The sequence below is a fragment of the Stegostoma tigrinum genome, chromosome 8 (genome assembly GCF_030684315.1).
Source record: "Stegostoma tigrinum isolate sSteTig4 chromosome 8, sSteTig4.hap1, whole genome shotgun sequence".
In the NCBI taxonomy this organism is placed as follows: domain Eukaryota; kingdom Metazoa; phylum Chordata; class Chondrichthyes; order Orectolobiformes; family Stegostomatidae; genus Stegostoma; species Stegostoma tigrinum.
Genome location: NC_081361.1, coordinates 59,296,629 through 59,311,817, shown reverse-complemented (window position 1 = coordinate 59,311,817; position 15,189 = coordinate 59,296,629). Strand labels below are relative to the sequence as shown.

The following is a 15,189-nucleotide window of genomic DNA, read 5'->3' as shown; positions in this document are numbered from 1 at the left end:
CTTGACCTGTCCGTCTTCCCTGGACTGACCTATCCCCTCCCTACCTCCCCACCTACACCCTCTCCACCTATCTTCTTTGCTCTCCATCTTCGGTCCGCCTCCCCCTCTCTCCCTATTTATTCCAGTTCCCTCCCCCCATCCCCCTCTCTGATGAAGGGTCTAGGCCCGAAACGTCAGCTTTTGTGCTCCTGAGATGCTGCTTGGCCTGCTGTGTTCATCCAGCCTCACATTTTATTATCTACTAAAGAAACTGTTGTATTTTGTAAATTATACATTACATAACACATTGTACCAAATCTAATTTTGACCCACAAAACTCATTTATCGGCAAGAAAAATATAGATTACATTACTTTGGCACATGAAGCACAGTGGCTTCTTCAAAATGTCATCATCTCACAAAATATTAATCTCCACACCACTCCTCCTTTGAATTTCTACATCTTCCACTATCCTAAAATAGCTGTAACAGAAGTATGAATGCTAATCACAGTAAAATGCCGGCTTTATTGTAAATCCATAAATCTATTCAAATCTAAAAACCAAGGGTTGTAACTTGGTAACTTGGGCGTTTCAGTTTACCCAAGTCTTTTGCAGTTCAGCCAGCTGTTGCCCATCTTCACCTACAATTCTATATTAGCTGTCAAATAGTTAACTATTACTGTAAATCACGAGTATGTTCAACAAACAAATTAGAAGACATTACCTTTCACAATGAGAAAACCATGATCAAAAATGAGATTCCTGCAGCTATGAACTATCGTAATATAATGTACATTCTTGCAAGGGAGCAGCAAACAGATTTATTGAACATTACATTTTTATAACCAACAAGGACACATGAATTGACTCCTCTTTTAAAGACGTGATTTCAAGCATACATACACAGTCGCCAAGTTAAGGTATTGTTTCCAGTACAAAATGAAAATAGAAGGAAACGTTTACAGTCCTTACAGCATTCTTGAGGCATAAAAATTTTAACTCAAGACAATGATTTCCTAATGGATACCTTGTACCATCAGTAGTCCAGGATGAACATCATGGATTCAATTTAATTTAAACATAGTCAAAAAAAAAATGGGGGGGGGGGGGGTTGATGAGGAAATTGGTGCTTTCTAAATTCAGGAATTGTGCCAAAAATGAGACTACCGACAAAAGTCTATGCTCCAGTGCATTGCAATTAACAATTGCTATGTAAATAGAAATTTGCAATTTATACATAGCAGTAGCAGATTATTTATTCACAGGCAAGTAATAGACAACAGAAGGGAAAAAGAGGGGTTGCAATGGGAAGACATTTTTTGAAACAAAACAGGTACATTTATTTTAAGAAAACCTTCAAAGTATAGCAGATTAAGGATAGATTAAAGAGAATCACCTCATATTACAACAGATGCATCAAAAGGAATATGACTACTGAATGAGACTGCAGTACAGGACATGTATCAAATAGCAATCAGCCAGTCAATAGCTGGCACATCCAATTTGGTTATTTCATAGTTCAAACCTTTCATTCAAAAATGGCTAAGTTGCTTAAGTTAACAGCAATTTCCAAAAGTTCTAATTGCACAAATGCTAATTTAAGTCAGTTTCATATATTAAGCAAACATAACCTAAGTCACTAGTTTGTACATCTGAAACATAAAAACACGTCAATGCTTGTCCCGGAACAGGAAAACTATCAGCCAACAATGACACTCATTGCAATCTCTAATGTCTCAATCATACGAGTGATGAAAAACAGACCACAATGCCTACGTGCATAGTAAATAAATATTGAAAACCCAAGGCCATTTTGACTAAATGTTAAAAGGCACTACACTCTAGTATCGTCAGATGACAGACAACAGGCAACAAAATTAATTAATGTCAGCATAATGAACTGGAGGTATTTTTATTCGGAGGATGTAGACATTACAGATTAGGTCAGCATTATTGCCCTGCCTTAATTTTCCTGGAACATGTTACGGTGAGTCATACCCTTGAGCTACAGCTGTTAGGGATTTTTACCAAGTGACAGAACTATAATTGCCATTGCTTCGCTAAGTCAGGATGGTGCGTAAATTGCAGGGAAATTTGAAGGCATGGTATTCCCATGGTGAATCTACATCACTTGTGTTTCTAAGTGGTAGGAGTCACAGGTTTAATAGGAACTGCAGATGCTACGGAATCCGAGATAACAAGGTGTGGAGCTGGATGAACACAACAGGCCAAGTAGCATCTTAGGTGCAGGAAAGCTGACGTTTCGGGCCTAGACCCTTTGAAACATCAGCTTTCCTGCTCGTGAAATGTTGCTTGGCCTGCCGTGTTTATCCAGCTCCACACCTTGTTACCTCAGGGTCACAGGTTTGGAAGGTGCTGTCAAAGGAGGCTTGCTGAGTTGTTGCATCACAGATTGTGTACAATGTTGCCATTATCAATTGGTTATTGAAAGGAATGAATTTTTATGGTGTGGATTTGGGGCCAATCAAGCAGGCTGCTTTGCCCTGAATACTGTTAGGTTTGCTCCGTGTTATTGGAACTGCAATCAACCAAGACAGTGGAATGTATTCATCCTGATGAACAGGCTTTAGGGAGTCTGAAAAGTGAGTTACTCACTGAAAATTACTGGATGTGTTGCTCCTGTAGCAACATTTACGAATATATAACACACACACACACACACACTTTAGTAAAATCCAAACAAACAATATTCTGGATTCAGACACAAAAAGCTAACACACTTGAGAATTACTTTTCTGCAAAGTTTAAAACACTTGAACAAGTCGCCAATTTCTTTATTTCTTTTATTTTAAAGTTATTACATGAGCAAATGGACCCCATTTCAAGGTAGACTAATTACTTAGAATAGCAAAGGTCAGACTGAATCTTACGAACACTATTCAGCAAATGCGTAAAATATAAATTATGAGTCTCTCCCAAGGACTGACACTTTAAGATATGTTTCCTGCATGCTACTGAACCACATTTTTAATGTGGCAATGTTGCTCATTAGTGAAGATAATCTACTTATCATGTTTGAGCCACTTGTCTATTAATTACAAGCATACTAGGTATGAGAGATAATGGGAACTGCAGATGCTGGAGATTCCAAGATAATAAAATGTGAGGCTGGATGAACACAGCAGGCCAAGCAGCATCTACTAGGTATGACTTGTTTTTAAAAATTAAGAAAATCAGTAGATGAGAAACAAACAACAAACCAGAAGCTCTCGTAATCGAGTTAATTAAGTGAGATACTCTGGTACAGTCTAGCCTTTAAAATTACAGACTCAAAATTTCTCAAAATTCAGTGCTCAGAATTACCATCCAGTCAGTTTAGAATGGAAGGATTAGAACTATAATCATAGTAAACAATTAAACATGATACTTCCAAACACAGGAATAAAATCAAATAAACACACTTGAAGTACAAAGCATGCCAATCAGTATCTGTAAAGGCCAAGAACAGGTTAATATTGCATGTGTAGATCTTTTGATGTTCTGAAAAACAGCAGACAATAAAAGTTTTAGCCTTTTCTCTTTATAGATGCTAACTGACCGTCTCTGGATTTCCAGCATTCACAATTTATTCCTTTCACGGGCACAGTACCTGACTGTGGGACAGAAATTTAAGAAAATATTCTCTATATGTCCTCTTGTTCATAAATATTGCAACATAAATATAGTGCAAAGTGACATGGCTGAATGATCGTACTCTTCCTTTCATGCATCTAACTGGTGCATTTGAGCACTGGCTAGTGAGTGGCAAAGAAATTGTTACGTCAGGCTTGCATATTATCCAGCAGTGTAAAATTCTTCTGCACTGTTTCTCTGGTCACCTATTCTGGATTCAACCATTTTCACTTAAACATATTTATTCTACAGGAAAAAACATGCATACAATGAAGTTCTGTAAAATCTGTTCCCAGGATGTGGGTAAATGTTGGTCTTTCCAGTGACAGTGTCCAACCCTAAATGCCCTTGAAAAAGGTGAAGTTAAGTTTCTTTCCTCAACTATGACCGTCCATGTGAAGACGACAATACCTCAGCGCCGTTAATGTATTTTTGGATTTTGACACATTTAAACATTATGCGACCAAGATCAATTTAATTCCTTAAAAAAGTACATAAATAGATAAATCCAAGGACAAACATGTGTTCACAGGCTACTTTTCCAAAATTATGTTTTTCCACTATGCAGAAATTATTTCATGTCCATTAACAACTTACATAAATGCAGACCTTTAGTTTTCATTTTCCTTCAAGCACTATGACTTTTGCAATCAAAATTAAAAAATGTGGAATATGTTGGGCATCTAAAAATCAAAATCAGCATCATATGCATTTAGATTAATAAATAATGACCATTTATGCATGAACTGCTTTAAATATGATCATTTGGTACGCAACAATACAAGTCATAATGAGGGGCAAGAGTCTGAATACACCCTTAAGACAAATACATGTTATACACGAGAACTTTGAATCTATACATGACCAAGAGAGGATTTCTAGTTACAAAAGGTATTTGGAAGCAGATATTTTTGGGAAAAAGCAATATTTTCTTGCTTGGCAAAGAATGCTTTCATAGAAAAGTAATAGCAAACAATATACCAATGGAAAGATATGTATCCACTCAAGGATTTCTGATGAAAATAATATCTTGTAAAATAAACAGGACAGGTAGAAGATAACTGCTTCTTCCAGCATAAGTATTTGAAGCATCTGATTTTTAAAACTTCAGGAGAACAGCTAAATTCAATTTTCGGAATCAAAGATTTTCTGGACTTCAACAAAAACCTGGAAAAAAAACACCAAGCAAAATAAATTCTAAGTTAACACCAAACATTTTCAAATATTGGCCATTAAATGCATATAAATCCATGGTGCTATAATATTAGATCACAGGTCTTTCAATGCAAAAACAGAAAGAAGAAATTTATCAGCCCAAAGAACAACAAACACTTCCCGAAAATAATTGCAAATTCTTGCTCTATAACAAGGAGATAACAAGGAGAAAATAGGGAGACTAGAGAAGTTAACTAAACGCTTTACACATCACGTACCTCATCAACACTTTTGGCACCATCAACTCTTCTTACTTTGCCCTCTTTCTCATATAGTTCTATAATGGGTTTAGTAGACTGCGTGTATGTCTGAATTCTGAAATGAGGTCCAATAAAAATAAATATATCAAAAGCAGAAAAGACAACTCTTTATCAACAGGATAAAATTGGTCATTTGTACAGAGCACTGAGTGACCTCCATTTGTGCCGAGTTGCTACGATTCTATGAAAGAAAGTTGCATTTCTACCTTTTTTGCAAACTTTGGACATTGTCATCTGTTCTTCCACTGTCTTTTCCTCTTTCAAGGCAACGCTCTATACAGACCTTTGGAAACAAGAAGAATGTAAGAAATTAAGTTTAGTTTCTATTAAGGCTCAATTTTAAATGATTAAAAAAGTGAAAAAAAAGAGAAAAATCAGACAAGATGTCCAGGCTTTCAAATCTTGTCATTCTAATGAGTGAAAGATGGCAAGGTGGTTAATGCAAGTGCAGAAGACGGTGGCTGCAGTAAGAAACAATGCCAATAAAACAGAACAATGTGATCTGGATTTGAACACTGTCTCTCGGGAGGTAAACAGATTGCTATTTAAATAGGATCATTTAACTTTTTCTTAAAGTAAATTACCTCATTTGATTTAAGATTATATTATGATAATAGTTTATGTCAATAATTTATTTCATAGTATAATTTTAAATTAAAAATGAGGGAATTTGGAATGTTCACTTCCATTTTGTTGTCTTTGAAAGAACTTGTTGTTTACCCTGATCAATACCATTGATGCATTTGGACTCCCGAAGATCCCCCTGGCACCAGATTCATTTTTTAAAAAATTCATGAAGTATGAGCATTGCTGGCAAAGCCGCATTAATTACCCAAAGATGGTGGAAACAGCCATCTTGAAACATGCAGTTTGCGTGGTTTTGGTATGCTAACATTGTTGTTCGGGAACTCCAGGATTTTGATCCAGACAACAATGAAGGAACAACAATATAGTTCAAGTTAAAACAATGTGACTATGAGGGGGGGGACTTGCAAATGCAGGTGTTCCTATTCACCTGTTGCCCACATTTTTCCCCCTAAATGCACGGGTCTGCAGATATAGAATATACAGCTAAAGACACTTAGATTGTTGCAGTCCATTTGTTCAAAGTACACCGTACAGCCAAAGTGCATTGGTGATAGAGTGAGCAAACGTTTAATGTGGTAAATAGGGTGTCAATTAAGCAGGTTAGTTTGGCTTGAACAGTGTCAAGCTTTTTGGATATTGTTGGAACTGCTTTTATCTAAGGAAGTGGAGAATATTCTTTCCTACTACTGATTCCTGCCTTGTGGACACTGTACAGGGTGTGGGCAGTAAGGAGGCAAGTTGTTTGCCATAGGATCCCCAGACTGAGCCATTCTCATTGTATACGACTGGTCCAGTTTTGTTTCTAGTGAATAGTAACTCCAAGATGTTGATTGTGGAGAATTCACAATGGTAATTCCAGTAAGCATCAAGAAAGATTGTTCGTTCTCACTTGAAGATTTTCATTGCTTGGCACTTCTGTCACAGAAATGTTACTTGTCAAATCTCACCCAAGCATGAATGTTATTCAGGCCTTGTTTAAAGCAGGCATGGACTGTTTCAGTATCTGAGGACTCACGCATAGTACAGCTCAATCACCAGAGGGAAACCTCATATCTGACATCTTGATGGAGGAAACATTATTGGAGATGAACACAAGAACGGTTGGGCCTTGAACACTACCATGGAACAGTGTCCTAAAGCTGAGATGATGGCATCAAAACAAATAAAGAGACTGTTCCCCCCACTCCATGGTTGCCATTCACTTCAAGTTTACCAACACTTCCCAACGCCACACGATCAAATGCTGTCTTTAATCAAGGCAAGTCATATGCTGGAATGAGATCCAAAGCTGAATAATCCTGGCAGACCTTAAACTGAACATCAGTGATTGGATTATTGGTGAGCAAATGTCACTTATCAGCTCTAATGCCAACACCTCTTTTACTTAAGACTAAGGGCAGACTGATACCAGAGCAACTGGTTAGATAGGATTTGTCCTGTTTACTTCAGACATGAGAGATATAGGTAATATTCCCGATCATTGGGTGGAAGCTCCCACCCCCACATGTAACAGAAATGTGTAGTTAAAGTTTTGGCAAAGTTCCAGAGTGCAAATCTTCACTATTATAACTAATGTTATCCAGGCCCACAGCCTTTGCTGCATCAAGTGAGTTAGAAAAGGAGAACCCATCTAGAAATCACAAAGTTTTGCAGGCAGCTTTTCTCAAGAATAGCGCCGAGCACTATTACTTCATTGGGCTGCATTTTGCTGATAGCAATGTATTTCAGATGATTAGCACAGGAAAATTCTACTGGCAACACGATACACTAAATTTATTTTTGTGACATTCCTCTGCCTATTTTAGCAACAGATTTAGAAGACATGCACTGATTATACCAGTTCCTCTCATGGTATCTGTCTTCATTCGGAGAACTGTTCATTCAAGTTACCTCATTGCTACAGTCAAAGAAGAGGACAAATTTCACATCAGCATTGTTATCCATTTGTTTGTTCCAGCCATCGAGGTTGTCTGTATTTCTTGGAAATCCATCAATAAGAAATTTATTCTTAGTTGCATCTTGAGCCATTGTCTCATCCATTGCCTGCAAAATGCATCAGAAACGTAACACAAACATTGTCAAATTAATTTCCAGTAAACATTTTAAAAAATATATGTTCAACACGATCAAATCAATTGGCCAGAGCTTCGAAATATTCTATCAGCATGGAACAAAGTTCATTTAAGCATATGGGATAACTGGTTAATTACCACTGATTAAACAAGGGAGTGAGGCTTTTTATATTTAACTTAAACATTCCTGAAGGCTGAATTCTGCAATCATGCATACTTTAGTTTGATGAGTCATAAGCAATATCATGTTGTGGAAGAAAACTATTAGTTTAGTACTGATCCTACACAGCACAGTCAAGGTATCAGCTGAAATAATAAGTTTGTATTTAAAAATTACATCTTAAAGCCCATTGTGCATTTTGTATAGTAATTATTCAAGTTACCGATCATTAAAAACATCTCTCCTGGGAAGAGAATGGCTCTAAGTAAATTAGATATTGTACGAAGGGGGAAGAGTTTGAGAAGGGAGGTCCTTTGTGGTAACCTCATATGGTGCAGGAATTGATTAGTGGCATCACTGCATTGCAAACCAACCATCCAGCAAACTGACCTCCATTTTAGGAATACTAAAAAAGTGAAACAATTTAGCTGTTGTAAAACTTGTTCTTCCTCTGACAGCAGCTGTTGTAATCAATATGTACACAAAAACGTTCCCTCTATCAACAGCAGTCTATGGAAAACTTGAAATATTGACGAATCAATCTTGTTAACCTACCAAGTACTTATACTGCATCCTATTTGAAAAGTTAACAATATATATTGTTCTGAAAGATGATCTTGTTATTAAAATCACTCATGAAAGTGGCTAAACAAGGAAGATTAAGTCCTGGCCAAATAAGTAAGACTGTTGTATACTTTTTATAGCAACTTCACTACTATTTCATGAGTGATTTTAATAACAAAGATCTTCTTCCAGAACAATGTACATTGTTAACTTTTCAAATAGGATGCAGTATAAGTACTTAGTAGGTTAACAAGATTGATTTGTCAATATTTCAAGTTTGCCATAGACTTTCATTTCAATCTTATTTTAAAATTATTATTACAGGTGATAAAGATCTGGGTAGGAGCCTTTGCAAAAAGAAGCTGTGCTTGCTGACGTCACAACTGACAGAATTGACACACTTACAAATTTACAGTGCCTGCGATGTCAGTGCTAGACTAGGGCAGCTCCAAATTCTGTCACGAATCCTGAAATGTGTTTCACAGATTCAGTAGAGAACAATAAATGTACCTGTCCATAAATTCTACTGCTTTCAAGTATTTCTGGTTTTAAACTGTAAAAAGTTTGCCCTACCTTCTTTATAAGATTGATAGTTATTTCCACTGGGACAATTCTTCCTTCTTTAATGTAACTGTCAATTAGTTCTCCATACTGAGTAGCTGCTTTGCTTCTTTCAGCACGAAGTAGATCACCAGCAGACAAGTGAGTATATCCATATTTCTGGACAATATGAAAAATATTTAATGGTTACAAGATTTTAATATATATTGAAATAAGGTACAGAAAATTCAGGTGACATTCAATATCACAAAAAACTGAAAGTCGTGCAAAACAACTTGAAGAGTTCACTGAGACAGATGTTTTAAAACATCTGCCTGGCATAAAATTTAACCAAAGCCACAGATCTCATTCAGTTTTGGCAAAATATTTTTATATTGCACTCATGATAAAATGCTATTTGAACATGTTTCTTGGAAGTCACGCTAGTCAAATATAACAAAAATCATATGCTATTAAATGGCCAGAATTCCCAATTTTATATTGGTCAATCTCCTAAGGCGTTATACCTGGGGAGTTCAGGCTAAATATAAAAGGCCTGAAGTGAAGAAAGATGTCAGAGGAGGAAATAATTCAACTTCAACATTCAAGCATAACTTTTAAAATGGGATATGTCCTTATTTTTGTACTTTCATTCAATTTTCCCCTGTCACATTTGATATTCCAACTCAACATACAGCAAATTAAATTTGTGTTTTAGATCCATACTAAAGAGATATCAAATTTAATATTAATTCATGCAATTTTGGCAAATCATAAACTTTATAAGCATCATTTTTAAGCAACTGAGGGAACACAATTGCTATCAATCCAGTTGCAGGTCTGATGTCACTGTTAGGTGAGAACAACAATTAGAAAGCAGAGTGGGACAGTGAGCAGAGGGGGGAATAAAGTGCTCATAGGCAAAGTAGGCAATAAAAACAGTCCCCAAGTAGAATGAATAGAGTTACAGTTGCACAATGACATTGCCAATGGCATAGACTTCCTGTTTCAATGTGATTTCAGACAGGTTATTCGCTTACATAAAAGTAGTTTTTTTTTGCATAACTGAAAGCTGACTAGATTGTCTCAAAAACATGTGTAAGCTTTACTTAAGACATTGTTTGGTGCTTGAACAATCTAAAGATAAGTAGGATATTGACTAATTCATATTGTCTAGAGTTTACCCTTCCCTCGCTATACCCTGTGTGTTCAATTAGAAACCTGAATTAACCCATCACAATTAATAATGAATGTGGGTATCCCTGGCAAGTCCATTATTTATTACCCATCCTTTGATGCCTGAATTAGTTACAATAGAGTGGCTTGTTCAGAAGGCAGTCATGTCAACCACAACTGTTTGGAAATTGAGTCACATGTAGGCCACACAAGTTAAAAATGGCAAAGCTCCTTTCATAAAGGGCAATAGTGAGCTAGCAAAGTTTTCATAAGCCAACTGCTTGATGACCACTTTCCACTGACAATTTGAACAAATAGCAATATGACATAAAACCTCTCATTTGTGGGAGTAAAAAATAAAATTTTACACCAAGCCACATATGATAATATTAGGGAATATGATGCAAAGCTTGGGTGAAAGGTGGATTTTAGAAAAGTCACATGAAGAAGTAAAGAGGTCAAGAGATTTAAGGACGCAACTTAAAATCATTATTGCTGAAGAGACCAGAATCATCAATTATTTTTGTGGGCTGAATGGCTGGAGAAGATTAAAGAAATAAGGTCATTAAGGATTTTGAAAATAAATAAAAATTGCTTTTAAAAGCAATGTGTTACTTAACTGGGAACCAACTTAGATCAGCGATAAAGAAGAACACAGGCACCAGTGTTTTGGATGGCCTTAAGTTTAGAAAGTGTTGACTAAAGGATGCCAGTCAGGAATGTACTGGAGCTGTCAACTCTAGAAGTAACAAAGGCATAGCTGAGGTTTCCAGGAATAGATGAGCTGAGACAGAGATAAAGGCGATGATTGAGAGGTAGAAACAGGGAGTCTCAATGATGGCATAGATGCAACCAGAGATTCATCTCATATTGAATGTGACACCAAGTTTGCAAACAAATTGGTTCAATTACAGAGTTACAAGAAAGATTCAGAGTTGTACAACATGGAAACAGACCCTTCTGTCTAACTGTCCATGCCAACCAGATATCCTAAATTAATCTCACCCCATTTGTCCGCATTTGGCCCATATCCCTCAACTTTTCCTCTGCATGTACCCATCAGATGCCTTTTTAAATGTTGTGATTGCATCAGCCTCCACCACATCCTCTGACAGCTCATTCTGTACACACGCCACTTTTTTTTTCCAAAAAAAAAGTTGTCCCATAGATCAATTTTGTATCTTTCCCCTTAAGCCTATGCCCTCTAGTTTTAGGCTTCCCTACCGCAGGAAAGAGACTTTGGCTATTCAGGCCATCCATATCCCTGATGATTTTATAAACCTCTGTAAAGGTCACCCATCAGCTTCCAATGCTCCAGGCAAAAAAGTCCCAGCTTATTCAGTCTCTTTCTGTAGCTCAAACCCTCAAATCCCTGTAAATCTTTTCTGCAGCCTCTTAAACTTAACAACATATTTCCTATAAGCAGGGAGACCAGAATTGCATACAGTATTCCAAAAGTGGCCCCAACAATGTCTTGTACAGCTAGAACACGACATCCCAACTGATATACTCAATGCACTGAGCAATAAAGGAAAATGTACCAAAATGCCTTTTTCACTAACTGATTACCTGTGACTCCACCTTCAAGGAACTATGAACCTGCATCCCAAGGTCTCATTGTTTGGTGACACTCCCCAGGACTGTACCATTGTTCGTATAAATCATGCTGTGATTTGCCTTACCAAAATGCAACACCTCACATTTATCTAAATTAAACTCCACCTGCCACTTCTTGGCCCATCAGCTGATCTGATCAAGGTCGCACTGTGCTCTGAGAAAACTTACTTCACAGTCACTGCACCACCAATTTTGGTGCCAGCTGTAAATTTACCAACCATTTCTCCTACTTTGACATCCAAATAACTTACATATATTACTCAAAGCTGTGGTCTCAGCACCAATCCTGATAGCACACCGCTGGTCACAAACCTCCAGTCTGAAAAACAATCCTTCACCACCAGTGTCTGTCTCTTACCTTCAAGGCAGTTTTGTATCTGAATGGTTAGCGCTCTCTGCATTCCACATGATCTAACCTTGTTAACCAGTCTATCATGTGGAATCTTGTTGAGCACCTTGATGAAGTCCACACAGACATCTACTGCTCTGCCTTCAATCTTCTTTGTCACTTCCTCAAAAAAACTCAATCAAGTTAGTGAGACGCAATTTCCACTGACACAAAGCCAAGCTGACTATCCCTAATCAGTCCTTACCTTTCCAAATACGTGTAAACCCTGTCCCTCAAAATCCCCTTCTACAATTTACCCATCACTAACGTTAGGGGTGGAGTCAGTGACTTGGGAATAAAGCCTGTTATGGGAACCAAAGACATTTCCTTCAGACTTCATCAACATTTAGTGAGGATTTTTAAAATACATTTGGAGCCAGATACTGGCCAGTTTGATAAGACAATTTAGAAACCAATTATTCATTTTCAAATTTTAAAAAAGTCTATGTACATGGAGATAGAAAAATGCAAAAAAAAACTAAAATATTTTGCAAAATGCACATGTAGTTTTGGAAGTTAACCATATGAAAACACTTAATAACCAAACCAACAACTGTCAAAATCTCACAGGTAAATTCCCTTAAAATCTGCAGTCCTACCCAAGTTTCTCCCTATGGGCTCAATATAAAAATGCAAGCACATACATCTTCCTTGGAGAATACAAAAATTAGAATTGCAAAGAAACTCAGACACAGCAAAATTATTCAATGCATCTGTACATTCCATAATAAGTGTTCACAGAATTAAAAGCATGTGGTTTGTTTTTAAAAATTCTGTGCCCTGAAAATATTGCCAAATTGTCAAACAAGTTTTTTTTCTGGGGGGGGGGGGGGGGGGGGGTTGGTGGTTTCTCACATTCAACAATTTCAAGTCATAACCCCTGCTTGCTAATTTCCCCTATTCCCTATCCCCGTTTTTTGCGACAGTAGGAGACAGTAACGAGTCCAATACAATTTATACCTCCTCCACTCATTTATTACCTAGAAATAAGAAGGTGTGGAGCTGGATGAACACAGCAGGCTAAGCTGCATCTTAGGAGCAGGCAAGCTGATGTTTCAGGCCTAGACCCTTCATCAGAAAAGGGCCTAGGCCCGAAACATCAGCTTTCCTGCTCCTAAGATGCTGCTTGGTCTGCTGTATTCATCCAGCTCCACACCATGTTATCTCGGATTCTCCAGCATCTGCAGTTCCTATTATCTCATTTGTTACTTAGTCTATCACCACTCTCCCACTCTCTTCCCTTCTGCCATTTAAATCACTCCTGCCTTACATTCAATTACGGTGCTTCCATGTTTTCTCTCCAACTCTTGCTCCTGTAATAAATTTAAAATCTCTACATCTCCATTTCTAGTTCAGACAAAAGTCTGACGTTAACTGTCTCAACATCAATTCTGCCTGAACTCGAGTAAGGATTTATTCCAAATTATGACGGATCAGCTTTATATAAACATTAATTACTTTTACAACTTGCTTTTAAAATCAATATCCAGCCCATTCCATTTGCTTCCGGCTTCGTTCACTTTGCTGGACAAAATATCGAGCTGCTCAAGGCCTTACCGTTACACTTAGATTAAAAATGTACTCACAGGTTTCGCATTGAATGTGACAATCAAATCATCCCACTCCCCACTTGAGATCTAAAAGGTTTCAAAGTGAATAGCCAGCTCCACCTTCCTCCTGAGTGAATGGCTCCAGGACATGGATTGCTTTGGCCCAGGGCTGCTCTCCCACCACCATTTGGCTACATGATATTTTCCACCCACCTTGACGATTTTGACGCACTGGGTCCCTTTCCCGGCTCCTGGCCCACCGAGGACAAAAACCACTTTGGGCTTCATCATCAGCAAATTCCGAATCAACGCTCCCCAACAAGAAATAACCATGCACCAGCCCGGCTCTTCCTCACTTCTCCCGCCGAAAAAGCGAAGGTAGACTTAAAGAAAAGAGTCATATATAATCAGTCGGCTACCGTCTTCTTCCTCTGCAGTCGATACACAGCCGCCTTGACTCAAATCACCCGACGGAATGACTACTTCCGGGAACGAGCTCCACGCAAGCAATAAAGCTTTGTTCAATTCAGGCAAAGGAAGGTTGTAATTAAGAAACTCCTGAAATTAGCAACCAATGATGTCGTTTAAAACTACAAACATTGTGATTATCACGAAATCGATGCAATTTCGAAAATATATCTATTACTAGTATTGGAAAGATTTTAAATAATAATTTCGTTGTTCTACAAGAATTGGACTGGAATTTGGGGATATTTTCGCTGTGTATTACATTATATCAACAGATCAAGGTCGATTCACACACAACTGCACATCATGTTCGTTAAAACAGTCCAAAACCGGGCGAAAGCTGCCTCTCTGCAAGGGAGAAACAAAAAACTAAAACTCCAAGGCCAATGCAAAAAACATCAGTTAGACAGAAATAGTCCAAGAGACCGCTCTGACCCTGATTAGTGTTACACAGTATATTCTCATTCTCTCAGAGACCCAGTCAGACACAGATCTGACTTGAAGAAACAGAGAATCAGTACGCAGCAGACGGCTCCACGGGTCTACTATTCCATAAGAAACAAAAACTGGTAGATAATATCCACAATGTGGACTAATATTCAAGTGCTGGAGCGTGTGAATATTTATCATGGTGGATGGGATACTAATCAAGTGGGCTGTTTGGTCATGAATGGTGCCAAGCTACTTTTTGGAGCTGCACGCATCCGTGTTACTAGGGAACATCGGCAATACTCCTGAGGTAAGCCTTACAAATGATGGAAAGACATGGAGGAGTTGGAAGGCACATAGTTCCCTTTGGAATACCTAACATCTGACCTGGCCTTGAAATCAGTTTGTGTGACTGGTCCAGGTTAGTTTCTGGTCAACAGTGACTTTCAGTACAGGATTCAGCATTGCTAATAGCATAGATTTTCAACTTTGTTGATATTCAGTCATTGCAGATGGTGTTCGTCTGGCACTTACTTGGCACAAATACT

General features: G+C 37.8%; 1 protein-coding gene across 1 annotated transcript; it reads right to left on the bottom strand.

Moving 5' to 3' along the window:
• Positions 1-312: 312 nt before the first annotated feature.
• cmpk (cytidylate kinase) lies at positions 313-14,244 on the bottom strand. The gene is made up of 6 exons (XM_048539675.2): positions 13,958-14,244; positions 9,047-9,193; positions 7,568-7,720; positions 5,296-5,372; positions 5,048-5,144; positions 313-4,781 (listed from the first exon to the last, which is right to left on the bottom strand). The coding sequence occupies exons 1-6, from the start codon at positions 14,075-14,077 to the stop codon at positions 4,740-4,742; spliced, it is 636 nt and encodes a 211-aa protein (XP_048395632.1). The 5' UTR covers positions 14,078-14,244; the 3' UTR covers positions 313-4,739.
• Between the last annotated feature and the right edge of the window lie 945 nt (positions 14,245-15,189).

Coding starts and splice junctions, on each gene's coding strand:
- cmpk (XM_048539675.2), bottom strand. CDS start 14,077: ATGGTTATTTCTTGTTGGGGAGCGTTGATTCGGAATTTGCTGATGATG. Junction 5,373..7,567: donor TCTTTGACTGTAGCAATGAG/GTAACTTGAATG, acceptor TTGTTTCCAAAG/GTCTGTATAGAGCGTTGCCT. Junction 5,145..5,295: donor GTCCAAAGTTTGCAAAAAAG/GTAGAAATGCAA, acceptor ACCTCATTTCAG/AATTCAGACATACACGCAGT.